Source organism: Pungitius pungitius, chromosome 3 (genome assembly GCF_949316345.1).
Source record: "Pungitius pungitius chromosome 3, fPunPun2.1, whole genome shotgun sequence".
Classification (NCBI taxonomy): Eukaryota; Metazoa; Chordata; class Actinopteri; order Perciformes; family Gasterosteidae; genus Pungitius; species Pungitius pungitius.
The window spans coordinates 16,771,077-16,785,988 of NC_084902.1; the positions used below are offsets into that span (position 1 = coordinate 16,771,077).

Genomic DNA, 14,912 nt, shown 5'->3' on the forward strand with positions numbered 1-14,912 from the left:
TGGCGATGACAACTGCTATGTGTTGTCTCAAGATTCAGCGTAATTATTAACGCTGATTATGTAGATAATGATTAACGCATTCATGGGGAAATTTGGTTAGAATATTGTTTTCTCTGAAAACAAATGAAACAGAATTGATATGTCTTTCAAAATCATGTTCCACTAAGTCCTGGAAATTACTAAAAGCTAATGTTGTGCAATGAAATCTGTGTAAATCCATATGAATGTTCCATTTGATGCAAAGCTGCAGCAATGAAACCCAATGCTCGAGTTATGCAACAGTAAAAATAAGATCTCTGAGGGGGAAGCACTGTAGATGGTTCCAGGATGCCGATCAGACTGTATGACCATGTTTGGTAATATAACCTCTCGCCAGTGCGTGACCCACTGAATCCATGCACGGCTGTCCCTGTGACTAATAGTGCTTCCACAACAGAGCAGCATGGCAGGGGAACCACCAGGAGTGCTGTCCTGTGCCTGATTCTACGAGTCTGGTGCTTTAACCTGTTTAACTGGCTGCACCTGAACTGCAGAGATGTGTCTCACTTCAGATGGAAATAATGACGCTTATTTTGATGCAGTTTAACTTCTGTAAATGTGGTGCAGTGCTGAATCATTCCGCTGGCTACTTTTTTCGGCATAGTCAAGTAGGTTAATATAAAACAGTTTTCCATACAAAGAAAGTCAGAAATGTATTAAAGACATAACGAGAGAGGTGTATGAGAGTTGTGTATTATAGGTTGTGGCTTTAGATGCATTTCAATCATGGTGAGGTGCAATGACCCCGCTAAACATGTGACCATAACAAGAAGTGTTCATGGTGGAAATTATCCATTAACCGAAGATCAGCTTCCCTCTGTGTTTTCAAATAGGGAAACAAATGAATTCTGTGTGCAAGTGAATTACATTACATCACATTATCTATGGTGGCAGCTGAAGAGCACATGTTGCTGCACATAAATACACAAAAGTGATCCCAATTTATTTTAAGGTTGCATGGATCAGATGAGGATTCAACATAGAAATCATCTGATAGGCTTGTAAAATATGATGCATGGTTACAGACCTAACTGACAACATATCCAACACTAACATTTGCAGATACAGCAGTAAAAAGCTTAAAAATGAATGCATCTGTGAAAACATTTGGATATCTTATTAAAGAAAAGACACTTGCCAAACTGAAAGAGCATATATCAAATCTATAAGGATCATCTGGGACTGTTTTGATCAGTAATCACATCTTATTTTCCAATATACAATAAAATAGTATTTTTAACATGCCATTTATGCATTAGTTTGGTTTCTCTTTATTAATTTATTGTTTATTAAAAATACAATACACATTCAGACTACGATTTACCGATGAAGCAAAGGTGAAACCGAGAACTCCTGTTTCATGGATGCATTGCTACTGTAGTTAAATTATATGCACCTTTAATCCCCTGTGAGGCTGCAAAAATGTGTGACAATTTATTTGAATAAAGACACAAATGGCTCCATTCCCATCAGAGAATTTAAAAAAGTATTGACTTATATTATACATTCAGAAACCAGTCTCTTTGATTGGTGTTTACGGCTGATTTAGGAACAAAACCAAAGGACAACACAGAGTGCAACTTCTCTTTTCCTGGGATTAAGAGAGAAGATTAATTATACGGAGCATTCCTTTAAGCTCATTCTGCCCCTTTAATTAAACCTAAACTCTTATCTGCCAACACACTCAATGCGCTCTTCATGCTGACTCTGCTCTCTGTCTTTCATGTCCTCTCCCTACCCCCCTTACACACACACACACACACATAGTTAAATCCCAGCACACAGCTCCTGCTGTGTGGTCACTCTCTCCACTTAGCAGCAAAGACCAAGTCTCTGTTGCAACCAATCAGATCCCTGATTTGGCTCTAAGGGGCCGAGTGATTGGCTCATTCTGCAGAGGATTTTAAGTCAGGATTTTTGGTGCCTGTTGACTCAACAACAGAAAAGCGTGTGTGTGTGTCTTTACTTATACAGCTATCTTTGTGAGGACCATTAAGAATTTTCGACTCACAGTGAAGACGCTTTTGGAAAGCAAGAACGTTTTAGTCGGTCCTCATTGTGGGACAAAGCTTCAATGGTCTTTTTGAGGGTTCCGACTTTGTTCTGTGGTTCAGTTGAGTGTTAGTTTTAGGGAAGGGTTTATAAGCATCTTGTTGTGATGGACACGAGCAATGGATTGCTCCCAAAGATAGAAGTTATTGTGTGTTGTTTCCAAAGAATTTTATTGCTAGTGCAGCGGCCACATTGCTGCTTCAAGGCTGTCCTTAAATGAACCCATTGCTTGGATGAAGGGTTGCTATGAAGTTCAGTATATTCAGCATCCAACAGCAAAAGAGAGCCACTGGTAATGAGCCGTGGCCTGAAATGCACAGCTTTGAAGCTCCGCCCATGCTGCTGCAGTTAATTATTAATATCAAACATGACGTGTTCAAATAGGACCAAATTTAACAAAGCGCTCCCTGGGGACATCAGACCCCCCCCCCCCCCCCCATCAGTAGATCTGATGAATGTGTAAAGAACAGATAATAGACCAACAGAGAGAGATCCCTCGTTTTAGAGTTGTATGTAAAGATTAGCCGGGCTACAACTCACAGTTCTTTTCAATAATGAAAAGTTCATCGGAATGGAAAAAAATTGTTTTTCACAACACATCTGAGTAGCCAGGAAGAGCAGATGTTTAGCATCATTGCTTCTGACACAAATGACTCATCTGATGGTGCAATCAATTAATTAACTGCTACAACAGATTTAAGCCGCAAATATTACTTTATCTTGGAAGCAAAAGTCATTAAAATGAAAAGAAAAATCAAAGATGAACTCAGATGAGGCTCATTAGAGGGTTTCCGATCTTCTGGTCAGTAATCGTAACACTTCCAAGTGTCATTCTCAATTACACACATTGTTTTTAATTGGCAGTTATGTACATGTTGTGTTAATTGTCTTGTGTGTTTGTTTTCACATAAAACCAGATAGTAAATGATAACAAAACAACATTTTGAGGTGATGTGAGTCGACAACATGCATAAATGATACAACAACAATGCATTCACTGTGCAGTGCCAGAGTTATTCAAGGCCTCTGTTAAGCATCAAAGCACGCTCCGTCTTGCACCAGATTGTCATGATGACCATCAGTGTAAACTCTTGTGTGTGTCTGTGTGTGCGTGTGCGTGCAGCGAGGGTCTCGACATTGTGTTGGCTAATCCGTGGCGCTCTCCAGATGTGGCAGAGACCACGGCGCTGTGTGACATCCACTGTCACGCATGGCCCCAGGGCTGCTGCTCCAAAGCCCAGACAGCCGGAAACATCTGTAAACATCGGTAAACATCTGGCAAACCAATAAGCTGGCGCCGTTCCTCGCCCGAGAGGGGTGTGATCGCACAGGGACATTTCCACAGTGTGAAGTTCCTCCTCAAGTAGAACGAACTCATCATCTTACTCCTGTGGCTTTGAGAATATATGCTTATTCATTTGATCTACTTCTCTAACATCTGGAGCCTCTCTTTACCGAGAGTAAAGGATTTTAAGGTACTTGTGTATTTCTGGCACCACATTTGAATGGGTAATATTTAGTATGACAACTTTAGTAAATTCGCAGTTTAGATTAATATTACAAATGATCAACCTAATTATGAATAGTTCATAATTATATATCTACACATATGTATAGTAAAAAAGTTTCTGATTTCGAATGAATAATTCTGAAACGGGCAAATCTGCATGATGAGTACTTTTGATGGACTAAGCATGACCTCGTGAAACTGTCAGTCCTGTCAGTGGTTCCCTTGCGGTCAGTCTTTCCAGGAACTAAGATTTTCTTTTCTTTTAATAGCTATCTAGTGTTAAAAATATAAATGTACATCATGGAGGGCTCTACCCACTAACTCAGGAGAGTACTGGCTCCAGGTGTAAGGGACACACTTGGAGCTTACGGAAGGGGACACCAGGACAACCAGTGGGACGGATCGGGAGGACATGCAGAGAAGCCCGGGAAGAGTAGCAAGAGTATGTAAAATTCATGTCATTGATGAAGTTTTCTTTAAAGATGGTGAGCTAAATGTTAGAATTAAAACAAAGCATTGAATATAGTTTCCTTATCTTTATTGTATAAAAAAGAAAAAAAAGTACAAAATTCAAGTAGAAAGTTTACAATAGAAAAAGTTGAAAAACAGCAAAAACACAATGCATGTGACGAACAGTGGGCTCGGGGGGGCTGAACCGGGACCACCGAACCTCACCATGTGATGACAGCGAACATGGCCGAAAGCACCGCTGGTGAACAGATCTAAAGAAGCCGAGGACACCAGCAGTAAACAAACATCTGCTTCAATGCACATCAATGCTTTCAGGAATGCACCTTAAACGTACGGAACAGTGTGGTTAAGGACAAGTGGGAGTGGTCTCTCAAACGGCCACAGCCAATCACTTTTCTCTTGGTTAGTAAAGGAAAAGGTCCACGTTTCAGTCAAAAGGTTTGCGGATGTTAAAAATGAACAAGTGGACCACGGGACAGTACACAAACGTATTGTTTCAGCAGGTGTAGCACATAGTTTGGAATCAGATATAATTACATTTTCAATTACAGGGGCTTTTAGTTTTATGGTTTCAAGAGAAAAATAAAAAAAAACAATATTTCTGTACTTTTCTCCTCTTATCCCATCTGACACACAATGCATCCAATCTGTTACTCTACAACAAAGTCACGAATAAAACAAATGAGCCATTTTTTTCCATTGATAGCAGAGGACAACAAAGGTTCCAAATTCAAAAGCTGGTTTCATTTAAATAAAAAACGATTCTACTTTTAGTACATAGTGCAACAGTTTAACGCACATATTATTCCATCTCTGTTTGAAGTTACAACTTAGGTACACCTTTATTCATTTGATCGGGAATGTAAGAAAAAAAGAAAATACATTAAAAGAAAAGAGCTAGATACAGGCTCCAGTCCTAAATAAATTATGCTCTTAATAGAGCAACATCTTCTCCCAAAACTACAGTAAAAGGTAGGGGGGGTGTTATTTCACAAAAACATCATCAAATACTTTTTTAACAATCAAAAGATCCAGATCATATATTTTTTCACTTAACTTATGGAATAACAACATCTCAAATCCACTGGATTCAAATTCAAACTTTTGCCGAAGGCCACTCAGAAAAAAAGATCACCTGAACACGATGAACCAGGCTCGCCTTCATAAGTACTTTTGATTTTTTCTGCGTTCGTTAAGATCTTCCCAAAGAGAATTTGAAACGATCGAGTAACCCTAAAACACTGTTGACATGGGCAAGAGGTGAAGGGGGGGGGGCTCTGCCACCTCCCAACACTGGCAGTGGTGAATGGAGGAATGTACAGTGGCCAAATGTGTGCTCAGATGACCTCAGGCCAGAGCATTTACAATTTTAATGCAAATGGTAGCTGCAAACAAAAGCATTTGCAGTGCTTGTGTGCGTTTCTTTAAACGTGTGTTACTGTCCCAGATAAGCTCCTCAGTGGAGCGCTGAGAGGAAAGGCACGAGGTGCGATGGAGCCGATCGGTCTCGCGATGGGAGAAAGGGTCACCCTGTGGGAGAGGACACCCTTTAAATCCCCTACCATGCAAAAACAGCCTCCAGTTTGACGGGGCAGACAGGGATCAAATGATTTTTTGAATTTAATTTTTACATAATTAAAAAGAGGAATTGGAGAAACAGCTTTATTTAAAATCATGCATCCTCCAGACAGAAAAATGGTGTTTAATATTACAGCTAAATGAAAATGCTCCACAAAATAACGAAGAGGTCTCTTTTGAACCGCCTCCTCTCTGATAAAGACAATTTCAAATCGTTCTGTTTTCACATTTTGCGCTGAATCGCGATAAACACGACTTGTTTGTTTGACCCGTGTCTCCCGTGCTCACACACACACACGCGCGCGCGCGCGCTCTGACACAGCACGATTTTACAAAATGTACACGCCGGGAAGTGACCGTCTGTCTGCAGTCCGTACCAGCCGACTCTGCAAAGGCGCCTTTTCATTCCAGGCCGCGCTAGTCCTCTCGGGGGATATGGCGGGCGAGGCGGTTGTCTCTACGTGAGCCTGTAGAGAGTGCCCAGGGTCTGGGTGATGAAGGTGAGGAGTCCTCGGCAGGCGTCCCTCCAGTCTTGCCAGTGGGGGGCGGCGTGCTGTAGGGGGGAGGAGAAAGAGGTGTCAGTTCTGAAGTAATTACCGCAGGTTTGCAGTTTCCATCCATGCTTGTGCAAAATGTCATCACTTTGATGTGGTTGTGCTGAGGAACCAGAATGTCATGTTTTTTTTTTGTTAGGGTAAAATATTTATCTAGGACTTTTCTCCCCTTTTTGGGGTTCAGCGGGGTTAAATTAGTTTTACTGTCACGGTGCTCACTTGTGAAACAGCTGGCTGAGCTGTTAAGGCATTTCGGAGCACCAGCCAAGTTAAAAGAATTACCATAATAATGACAACCTGGGCACACAGGGGAGGAAAGCAGATTATTGCTTTCTGGTTAAACCAGAGGAAACATGGTGTCATGTTTGGAGTGAGGAGTGAAGGGCGGGAGTGAGATGCACACACACACACACACACACACACGCGATCGCCATCCGTCCTTCACTGGCTCCTTGTTGTTTCAAAGCTCTCGTTTTAGAAAACGGGTTTTCGGCTGAGCTTGTAAACAACGATAAAAAAAATGTAATTCCCCTCAGGGAATCCAGTATCTGTCTGGCTGATGCACACGCACACGCGAGGTCAATGACATCTGAGAAACCTGTTAAACAAGTCCGCAAAAGCCACTGTTACATCCTCCTGAAGGGTGAGTCAAGACTAGGTGACGTCGTCTTTGTTTGTGTACAAGGCGGGATGGTGAAGGAGAGAGAGCAGCAGGAGGGAGGTGCGCGTGTGTGTGTGTGGGGGGGGGGGGGGGGGGGGGGGGGTTGCTGCCAACTCCTCACGCAATCTAGAGGACAGAGGGAGGGAGGGCTGGTATAAAGCCATGACAATAAAAGGAAAGAGATGGTCAGCAGTGGAGAAACAGTCTGTCATTTAATCTGCGAGTATTGTTTTAGTGTGTCATGTCTATTTTTGTGGTTTGTCGTTTCTCAAAAGCTATTGTGCTTTTGTATAATAAAGTTATTAAATCCATATAGAGGGTGGAGCAAGAGGGTTGAGGATGGAAACTAAGATAAAAACGAGAAGAGGGAGGAAGGAGTGATCATTCTGTATGAAAACCTTTTTTTTGTCTTGAGAAAAATATTAAAGAGAAAGCTTGAAAGTAGTAGTGTTAAGATCCAACAATGACTCAAATGGTACTAAAGTGAAAGAGAGAAAAATCAGCCTCACAGCTGTCAGTGACTCACTCTCTCACCCAAGTATTGATTTGTCCTCAGCAGTCCCCCCCCCACACACACACACACAGACACACACACACACAGTTTTATCCGCTTGTTGTGGCTGCCACAATCTCATTCTAAACTTTTTGAAGGGAAACAAAAAAGTGTGTGACCTTCTCTAACACTATACCGACGTTTGAAATGATGAGTAGAGCAGAGACGACCTGACGGCTATTGTTGTGTCCAAAGTATTGTTTTTAGGAATGAACTGGATTTAAGCCTTATAGAAATGCGGGGAAAAACTGCATTAATAGTGCAACAAAATTAATCATAGGCTTTTTTGGAAATAAAATCACTGCACGGTTAATATTTATTGTTGTATTATCCTAGCCTTATTTTTCACATCTTAACTCATGTACGTGAAATACATTATAAAGCGCACATGGAAGCCCGGCGCCCCGGCCTCTTACCGCTCTGTGGAGGACTGTGGTGTTGAACTCATCTCCAATGGACCTCAGCTGGTCGGCTACTCTCCTGACTTCCCCCTCCTGCGCTGCCTCTCCTCCGGGGGCAGTGCGGCGCGGGAAAGCCCCGGAGGGGAGCTCGTTCTGGGGCAGCAGGTCCGGCAGAGGCGCCTGCCGGCTGGAGGTGTCCTGGCACCCGTCTCTGTGCGATGCTGCCGCATGAAAAAACAGTAAAAAATGAATTTAGAGAAGTAGAAAAATATTTTTTGGAACATTATTGATCAGTTGTCTGACTTGTATGAGAAGACATGAACACACGGCGCCGCTGGTTAATTGATTCTCAACAAGCGGCGTCTGTTAATAGCCGTCATAGGCACTGATAGATGGTGGGGGGGGGGGGGGGGGGTAGGGGGTAGTATCTGTGCACACACAGTGACACATGCGCAGAGACCCGATTCGTCCAACGACGGGCACAATTTCATACACAGACTTGAGCCGAAATCCTTGCTTTCGTGACAACTATGAATAAGATATTTTAAAGCAATAAGGTACGAGAGGCTGTACTTCATCATCCAGCTTAATTGTTCGCATGGCCTCAAAACGATCATTTGGGGGGTTTCCGGGGGGGTTTCCGGTGATCGCCACCGAGCTAAAAGCTAAAATGTCAGCTAACGGTCCTGCAAAATCTAACCTGTTACTTTGAGTGCGCAGTGATATGGAACGCTGGGGTCAATGTGAACAGCAACCGTACATTACCGCTGAATAATGCACCCCCTGTGACTCGCTCTCAACCAATCAAAACGCTGGATTTCATCCACCCGTGTTATAATGTAGATTAAATAACCAAGAATAACATACTGAGATTGTGAATAATACATAGATAGATGACCATACAGGTTTTGGGTAAAGAGAAAGAAAAGACACTTTGAAGGTTTATCATATTTGACGCAGAAAAATACAGCAAATAGTTCTTGCTGTTTGCGACTGTTTAGTTCTTTGCCCACACACATATTTTTTAAGGAGCTTGATCTGGTGACTTATTTTCCTCTTAATGGAACTTGGAAGAGTAATCTCTTAATCTGCTTAATAAGTCTGGTATAGAGAAGTACTGAATGCGTGTGTTTGTTGTGTTTACAGACTTGTGTTTTTGTATTTTAGTAGAGGCAGATAGATACCTGTACCTTCTGTCTAGCCTCTTCAACGTGACAAACAGGCCTCAAGCTACGAGAGATATTCAGATGTTATGTTTAAAACACTTTCTGTAAAAACAGAAGTTTTGAAATACTTCACAAATCTAATTTAATGATAGAATTTTTATCGAAAATGTTCTACTCACTCAAGATGGGAGGAATCCTATTATTTCCCCTGGTATTTATATCTATATTACATTCCATTCAATTTCAATGCCGTCTGCCCTGCGTGGTTGAGAATACCAGTTCTGTGTGAGATAATCAGATGTCCGGTCCTAGCCGTTCTATCACACTCTTTTTTGACCTTTGGACCCCTGTCCCTGCTGCCGGGGCTGAGTGCCCATGGCAGCCACAACCCTAGTTGCCAAAGAAACGGGAACCCCTGGCAAACACAGCATCTGCTTTGCTAGGAGGATTACGGCTGATCCTTTAAAGATGCAGGTGACTAGACAGACAGAGAGAGAGAGAGAGAGAGACAGAGAGAGAAAGAAAAGAGAGAGCGGTAGAAAAAGACAAAACAAATGGGAAAGCCTGGCTTGTTGCCAAGGTAACTCTGAAGCAGCACTCGCAGAGACGTCTCCACACGATTGGCTGGAAGAGTGGGTTGCTGAGCCGTGATAGGGTGCACAGAGGAAAGGGGGTGGGGCTTGGAGGAGTTGAACCTGCCTGTTTTATTGGCTGACAGACAGACAAGGTGAAAGAGAGATCCTGTGAGCGGTTAAATACAAGGGGGGGGGGGGGCAGGAGAGACTGGAGCTGACCTGGTTGCTGGGTGGACGGGTGCAATTAAAAAAATCAAAACAGACTTAACCAAAAAGAAAAGAAAAACGGTGAGCTGGATAACAAACTTGACTTATGTTGTTACTTAACTAAAAAATAGTCTGATTAACAGACTGATGAATTAGTTAACAAATCAACCAAAGCTTTGTTTTGTCCCTCCTAAAAGAAGAGAAAAATGCAACATGTTGCACCAGAACAAGCAAACTGACTACCTGGAATATTGATTGGGATTGATCCCATCTTCACACCTTCATCCCTCTCTGCTGTTCATGTGAGCTCCAAACCGTTGGAACAATTCATTCATGGACCCGGTTGCTGATTAGCGACCAGAAAAATTTGCTTACAATCTCACAGGATAACAAGTCGACTGACTGCTTGCCTGTGTGATTAGTAGAAGACTTGACTGATAAGCCTGATTAACAATCTGTAAGTTTGACAAACAAAACCAACAAACATAACTAGCTGACAAAATAGATTCAAAGTGAGTGGCCACATTGAGGCACAAGTCACTGTCGCTGGCTCTGTGCTGCCTGGCTGGGGGCCCGTAGCAGCAGGAAATGCAGCAGATTTGTCTCTGTGCTGCAGCCAGACCGAGGAGGACAAGTCTGAACATGCCCGAGATGCACAGCTGACCTGCAGCTGAGAGGGGAAGGGGGGGGGATTGATCTTTTTTCATTGTTACAAATCTGTCACAACACAGCGGTTCGTGACAAAAAGTAAACCTGCTTTTCCTGTGCTGCCACCTGAATTTCCCTTTCTACAGTCTTCCAAACTCCCCCCTGCGGGAACACTCCGATTGACTCTACAATAAATCCTGCGGTGATTAGAAAAAGAGGTGTCCAGCCCAGAGGGGAATCACTGGCAAACCTGCATTAATAGTGAGAAAAGAACCACTGGGGGGGGGGGGACAATTTAAAGACCCTTTTCAGCTTTAATTCAGCCCAAAGTTTAAACAATCCTTAAGAAAATACAGATGTGGCTTTTGACGTGGAGCAGTGGGAAGGGGGATTGACCCGCCAACCCTCTGAGTGAAGGACAAACAATCAGAAGTGGATGCTATTATCGTACCTGACCGCTCTCCCGTGAAGGCACTGGGTGCTCCTGCCCCGCCGCCGGCACTCCCTTCCCTCTGACTGCAGAATGGCGAATGTGGCGGCGTGGCCGATGATGATGACGCAGGTGACCGCTGAGGAGTCCGGGTCTCGTCCTGGTCATCTGGGCGGGGGAAAGGCAACGGGCGCAACATGTAGAAAGCCGGCAGAGGTTGCGGGTGTTGTTGCAATACACCGCCCGCACCAGTCCCAGAGCTGAAGGTGCTGGCGGTGGTGAGCAGGCCGGGACAGTTATAGAAGGGGCGGGGCAGCTCCATGCTGCAGGTGTGGTGGCGAGGAAGAGGGTTGTTTCCTCCTCTTCCTCCGGTTTCCCCAACGCTCTCGATTGTCTCTGCGCGGGCCATCTCAGTAGTAGACTGAAACACACAGGCATGCCACTCATGTAAATGAATTACTTCACGCACACTTTTAAACTACAAACAGCAAGAATCATTCTTCAACTTTAGCAAATATGATAAACTCCTTAAAGTGCTTCGCTCACAAAAAATCAATAGCAATGCATAAATGAAAAAAACTAAGAAAAGAGTTTAGAACAATTTCGCACACATTGTTTTGGTGAATAATGTGTGCAGACCAAACATAGTAAATACTTAAAACAATATCGAAGAACTGTTTGTAAGAATATTCATGAAGTTTGAATGGTAATCTATATTCACAATGAATACTACATGAGTTAATAGCAATTAACAACTGAAAAATATTGTAATGTTTACCCTATATCCCAACATTTTCGATGTATATATTTATACATAAAGAAAAAGCATAAATGAATTTAGCAGCGTTGTTTTTGTACGAGTTCCTCTAAAGGCCGCTAGGGGGAAGCTCTCGGGAGAGCGCGAGACCTGTTTACAAACAGCCCGAGCACGAGGAAGCGCACACGCGCACACAACGCAGAGCGGCGCTGAGCCACGCGGGAACTGATGATATGAAGAATATCGGTTCCAAGCAGATCAAAGTGTGGATAACCAACAAAAAAACTTCATTATTAATAGCAAATACAAAAAAACGGCCGGGAAAAAATGAGAAAAGTAGTGGATGTAAATTAGCCGTTAGGCGAACGGATTGCCCTGCTTGAACCTTGTATCGTTAAAATCCTTCATTTATTTATGATTAAAGTAATAGACGATGTTTTGGACAATTTCCCCTGATCCTTCAGACAAATTCTGCCGCCAAACCAATAAGCACATTTCACGTGTCTGTGTCGCTAAGCCCAAATTCTATCCCACGTTTCTCCGCTAATGTTGTTACATTTCTGAATCAAACAAGTCAAGACTAGTCTGGACAGATTAAATGAAAAAGCACGCCACGGATCATTTCTATGATAAAGACAAGTGGTCCAGTCGATACTAAGGTTGATCCCGTGGAGGTCCTGCCCGGCGGACAGATGAAGCAGCTCCGGCTGCTGACAGAGGGCTCGGGTCGGTGCTCCTGTGGTTCTTACCCGGGGTGTCTGCTCCGTTGTGCGGCTGTTTGCGGGTCAGAAACCGGCCGTAACAGGTGGACATCAGAAGGGACACCACAGGACGGTGTTGAAAGTCCACTCCGAGGAAAATGTGTCATTCCATGTCAAGTTTCGTTGTTTATGAATGTTTTGGTTGGATTTAGTCAGATTTTCTGTTATATTAACCCATCAAACAAAATGATAGCGACAAGATGTAGAAAATAAAGAGCGCCTCTCTTTCGCGGGGATCGTCTCTGCTTGGTCTGAGGGAGCTGCTTCTGCCTCAAGACTATTTGTAAATACAGAAGAAGACGAGCTCACGTCCGGTACGGATTTTCAGAATAAAGTCCAAAGGGAATCTTCATTCAAACCAGTGGGAGGAGTATTGCTTTTTGCTGTTTGTTGTTTGAATGTTTTTCAGTAAAGATCAGCTGGCATTAAAACACATTTTATTAATAATGCTATGAACGTTTGTACGTTACTTGGTCAATAGTTTACACATCCTTCCACGAAACCTTTTTTTACAGCTAAGTTATTAATAACTTGTTCCATTTTATTTACGTTTCTGTTTTTTTTGCTTTTTGAGAACATGAGTTACTTAATTTGTTGAGAAAGTCAAAAAATTGCGTGAATAATAATACCATGAAAACATGGAGATGACCTGGGCATTTTGTGGGCCAGAAACGTGCATGTCATAGATTCGGCGGAAGACCATATTTACATTTTGCATTATATCTAAAATTTCCACCTCATAAAAAATCCAAAGCCATAAATAACTGACAGTACGTATATTATCTATCATCGTTCACCAATATGCACAGTGTTTTTTTAAAAACCAGTTAAATATGATTTGTAACTCATTTTAACGTGCTTTTATTTTGATGGCTGAAGCCTCCACAACAAGTGCTGACATGATCTCTGATAGGATGCAGCTCTCTCACTTTCTAAACCTCTCTCTATCTTTCTCTCTCTCTCTCTCTTTTAGTTTCTTTTCCCTTTGTATTTGTAACAACCGGAAACTTCGATAATGGCATTTCTTATATTCGCCATTTTATAGTGTCTATTTTCTCTGTCTGTCATCTCAGTCCAGCAGACTTTATTGTCAATTAAATATCAGTTTGTAGTAAATGCTCTCCACATCCTTTTATTTCCTCATCACGTGACACCTCCAAACGGGAATCAACAACACACCACGCACACACACGCACACACACACACACACACACACACACACACACACACACACACACACACACATACACTCCATCCCCCAGCTGGCTTCCCCTAATTTTGTTCTCAGGACACATCTGCAGCAGCAGCTGTGAACTAAGACAATGTGATCCTGCGTGGAGGGGAGCTGACTCAGCCTTTAGTGTGAGTTATAATGCAGCCATGGCAAGTGTTAAAACCTCCACTAACTTTATTCAATCCGACCGGTGTGATATAGTTTTCAGGCGACAACAAGTCTGCAAACATGTACGGATTTCCCCGGCCGCTCTAGGATTACCTGTTGTGTGCACTTGCAGTCCAATGTATAAACAAGATTTTACCATTTACATAAAATATTAGCTCGTTCACATTGTAATGCATTTGGAACCTCTCAAGAAAACGCAAGTGATGTGTATCTACAGTCCCGCACAATCAGCGACTCAGTATTTACTCTTGACAAACTCTGATTCCAGGCCAAATCCTCCACTATTTGCACGGACTAAATCTGAAATTGTGACAATGGAGTGTGCTGATTCGTATAATGTGTGTTTAGATCCTAAAGAGATGGTTGTCTTTGAGTTATAATCTTTCTTTAACAAGGGTGCTAATCATTAACAGAGGTGAAAGTAAATCCAGATATCTTACTTGAAGAGTACTTGAACAGTTGAAACAAGTAAAAACGTGCATTATGAATCTTCAGCATCAGCATCAAAATACCAATAGCAGAAATACTTCATGTCCCATCATTTATAATCATGTACATTATATAAGTGGATTTTAATTACTGATGTATTCATGTTCATCACTTCAATGTTTCAGCTGATACATGTTGAGCTGATTTCTTAACCTGTTACAATACATCATTATGTTGGTTTGTGCATTGATAGATCTTCAAAGAAATGAACTTTGAATGTAGAGGAGTGAGATATACCTCAAAATTCTCACACACTTTCAAGAATGGAATCTTTTGGAATCTTTGGGGAAAGAACCTGCACCTGAAACTGGCAACAAACACAAACACATCAACACAAGTGTTGGTACTACAATAAGATTAAATGAGGACTTTTCAGTGAGGACTCTGCAGACACAGAGGCTCTGAGTGTAAGAGAAAGAAGACGGGAGAAAGGACAAGGTCAAAGAGCGGGATGACACCTGTGAGGATTATGTGACGTCGATGAGATGATATGACCAGACGTTATCAATATTGGATCCAAGACACAATTAGCAACAATTGTGCAAGCAATCCCAAAAGATGGTAACAGAATTACTTATGTGAGTAAAACACTATATATGATTTAGATTTTGTTTCACATATATTTGAATTATAATATACACTTTCTTTCTGATATTAG

General features: G+C 42.3%; 1 protein-coding gene across 1 annotated transcript; it reads right to left on the reverse strand.

Moving 5' to 3' along the window:
• Window positions 1-4,122: 4,122 nt before the first annotated feature.
• On the reverse strand, window positions 4,123-12,634 carry LOC119218169 (uncharacterized). The gene is made up of 4 exons (XM_037472380.2): window positions 12,352-12,634; window positions 10,867-11,266; window positions 7,835-8,040; window positions 4,123-6,203 (listed from the first exon to the last, which is right to left on the reverse strand). Exons 2-4 carry the CDS (start codon window positions 11,252-11,254, stop codon window positions 6,108-6,110), a joined length of 690 nt encoding a protein of 229 aa, XP_037328277.2. The 5' UTR covers window positions 11,255-11,266; window positions 12,352-12,634; the 3' UTR covers window positions 4,123-6,107.
• Window positions 12,635-14,912: the final 2,278 nt, after the last annotated feature.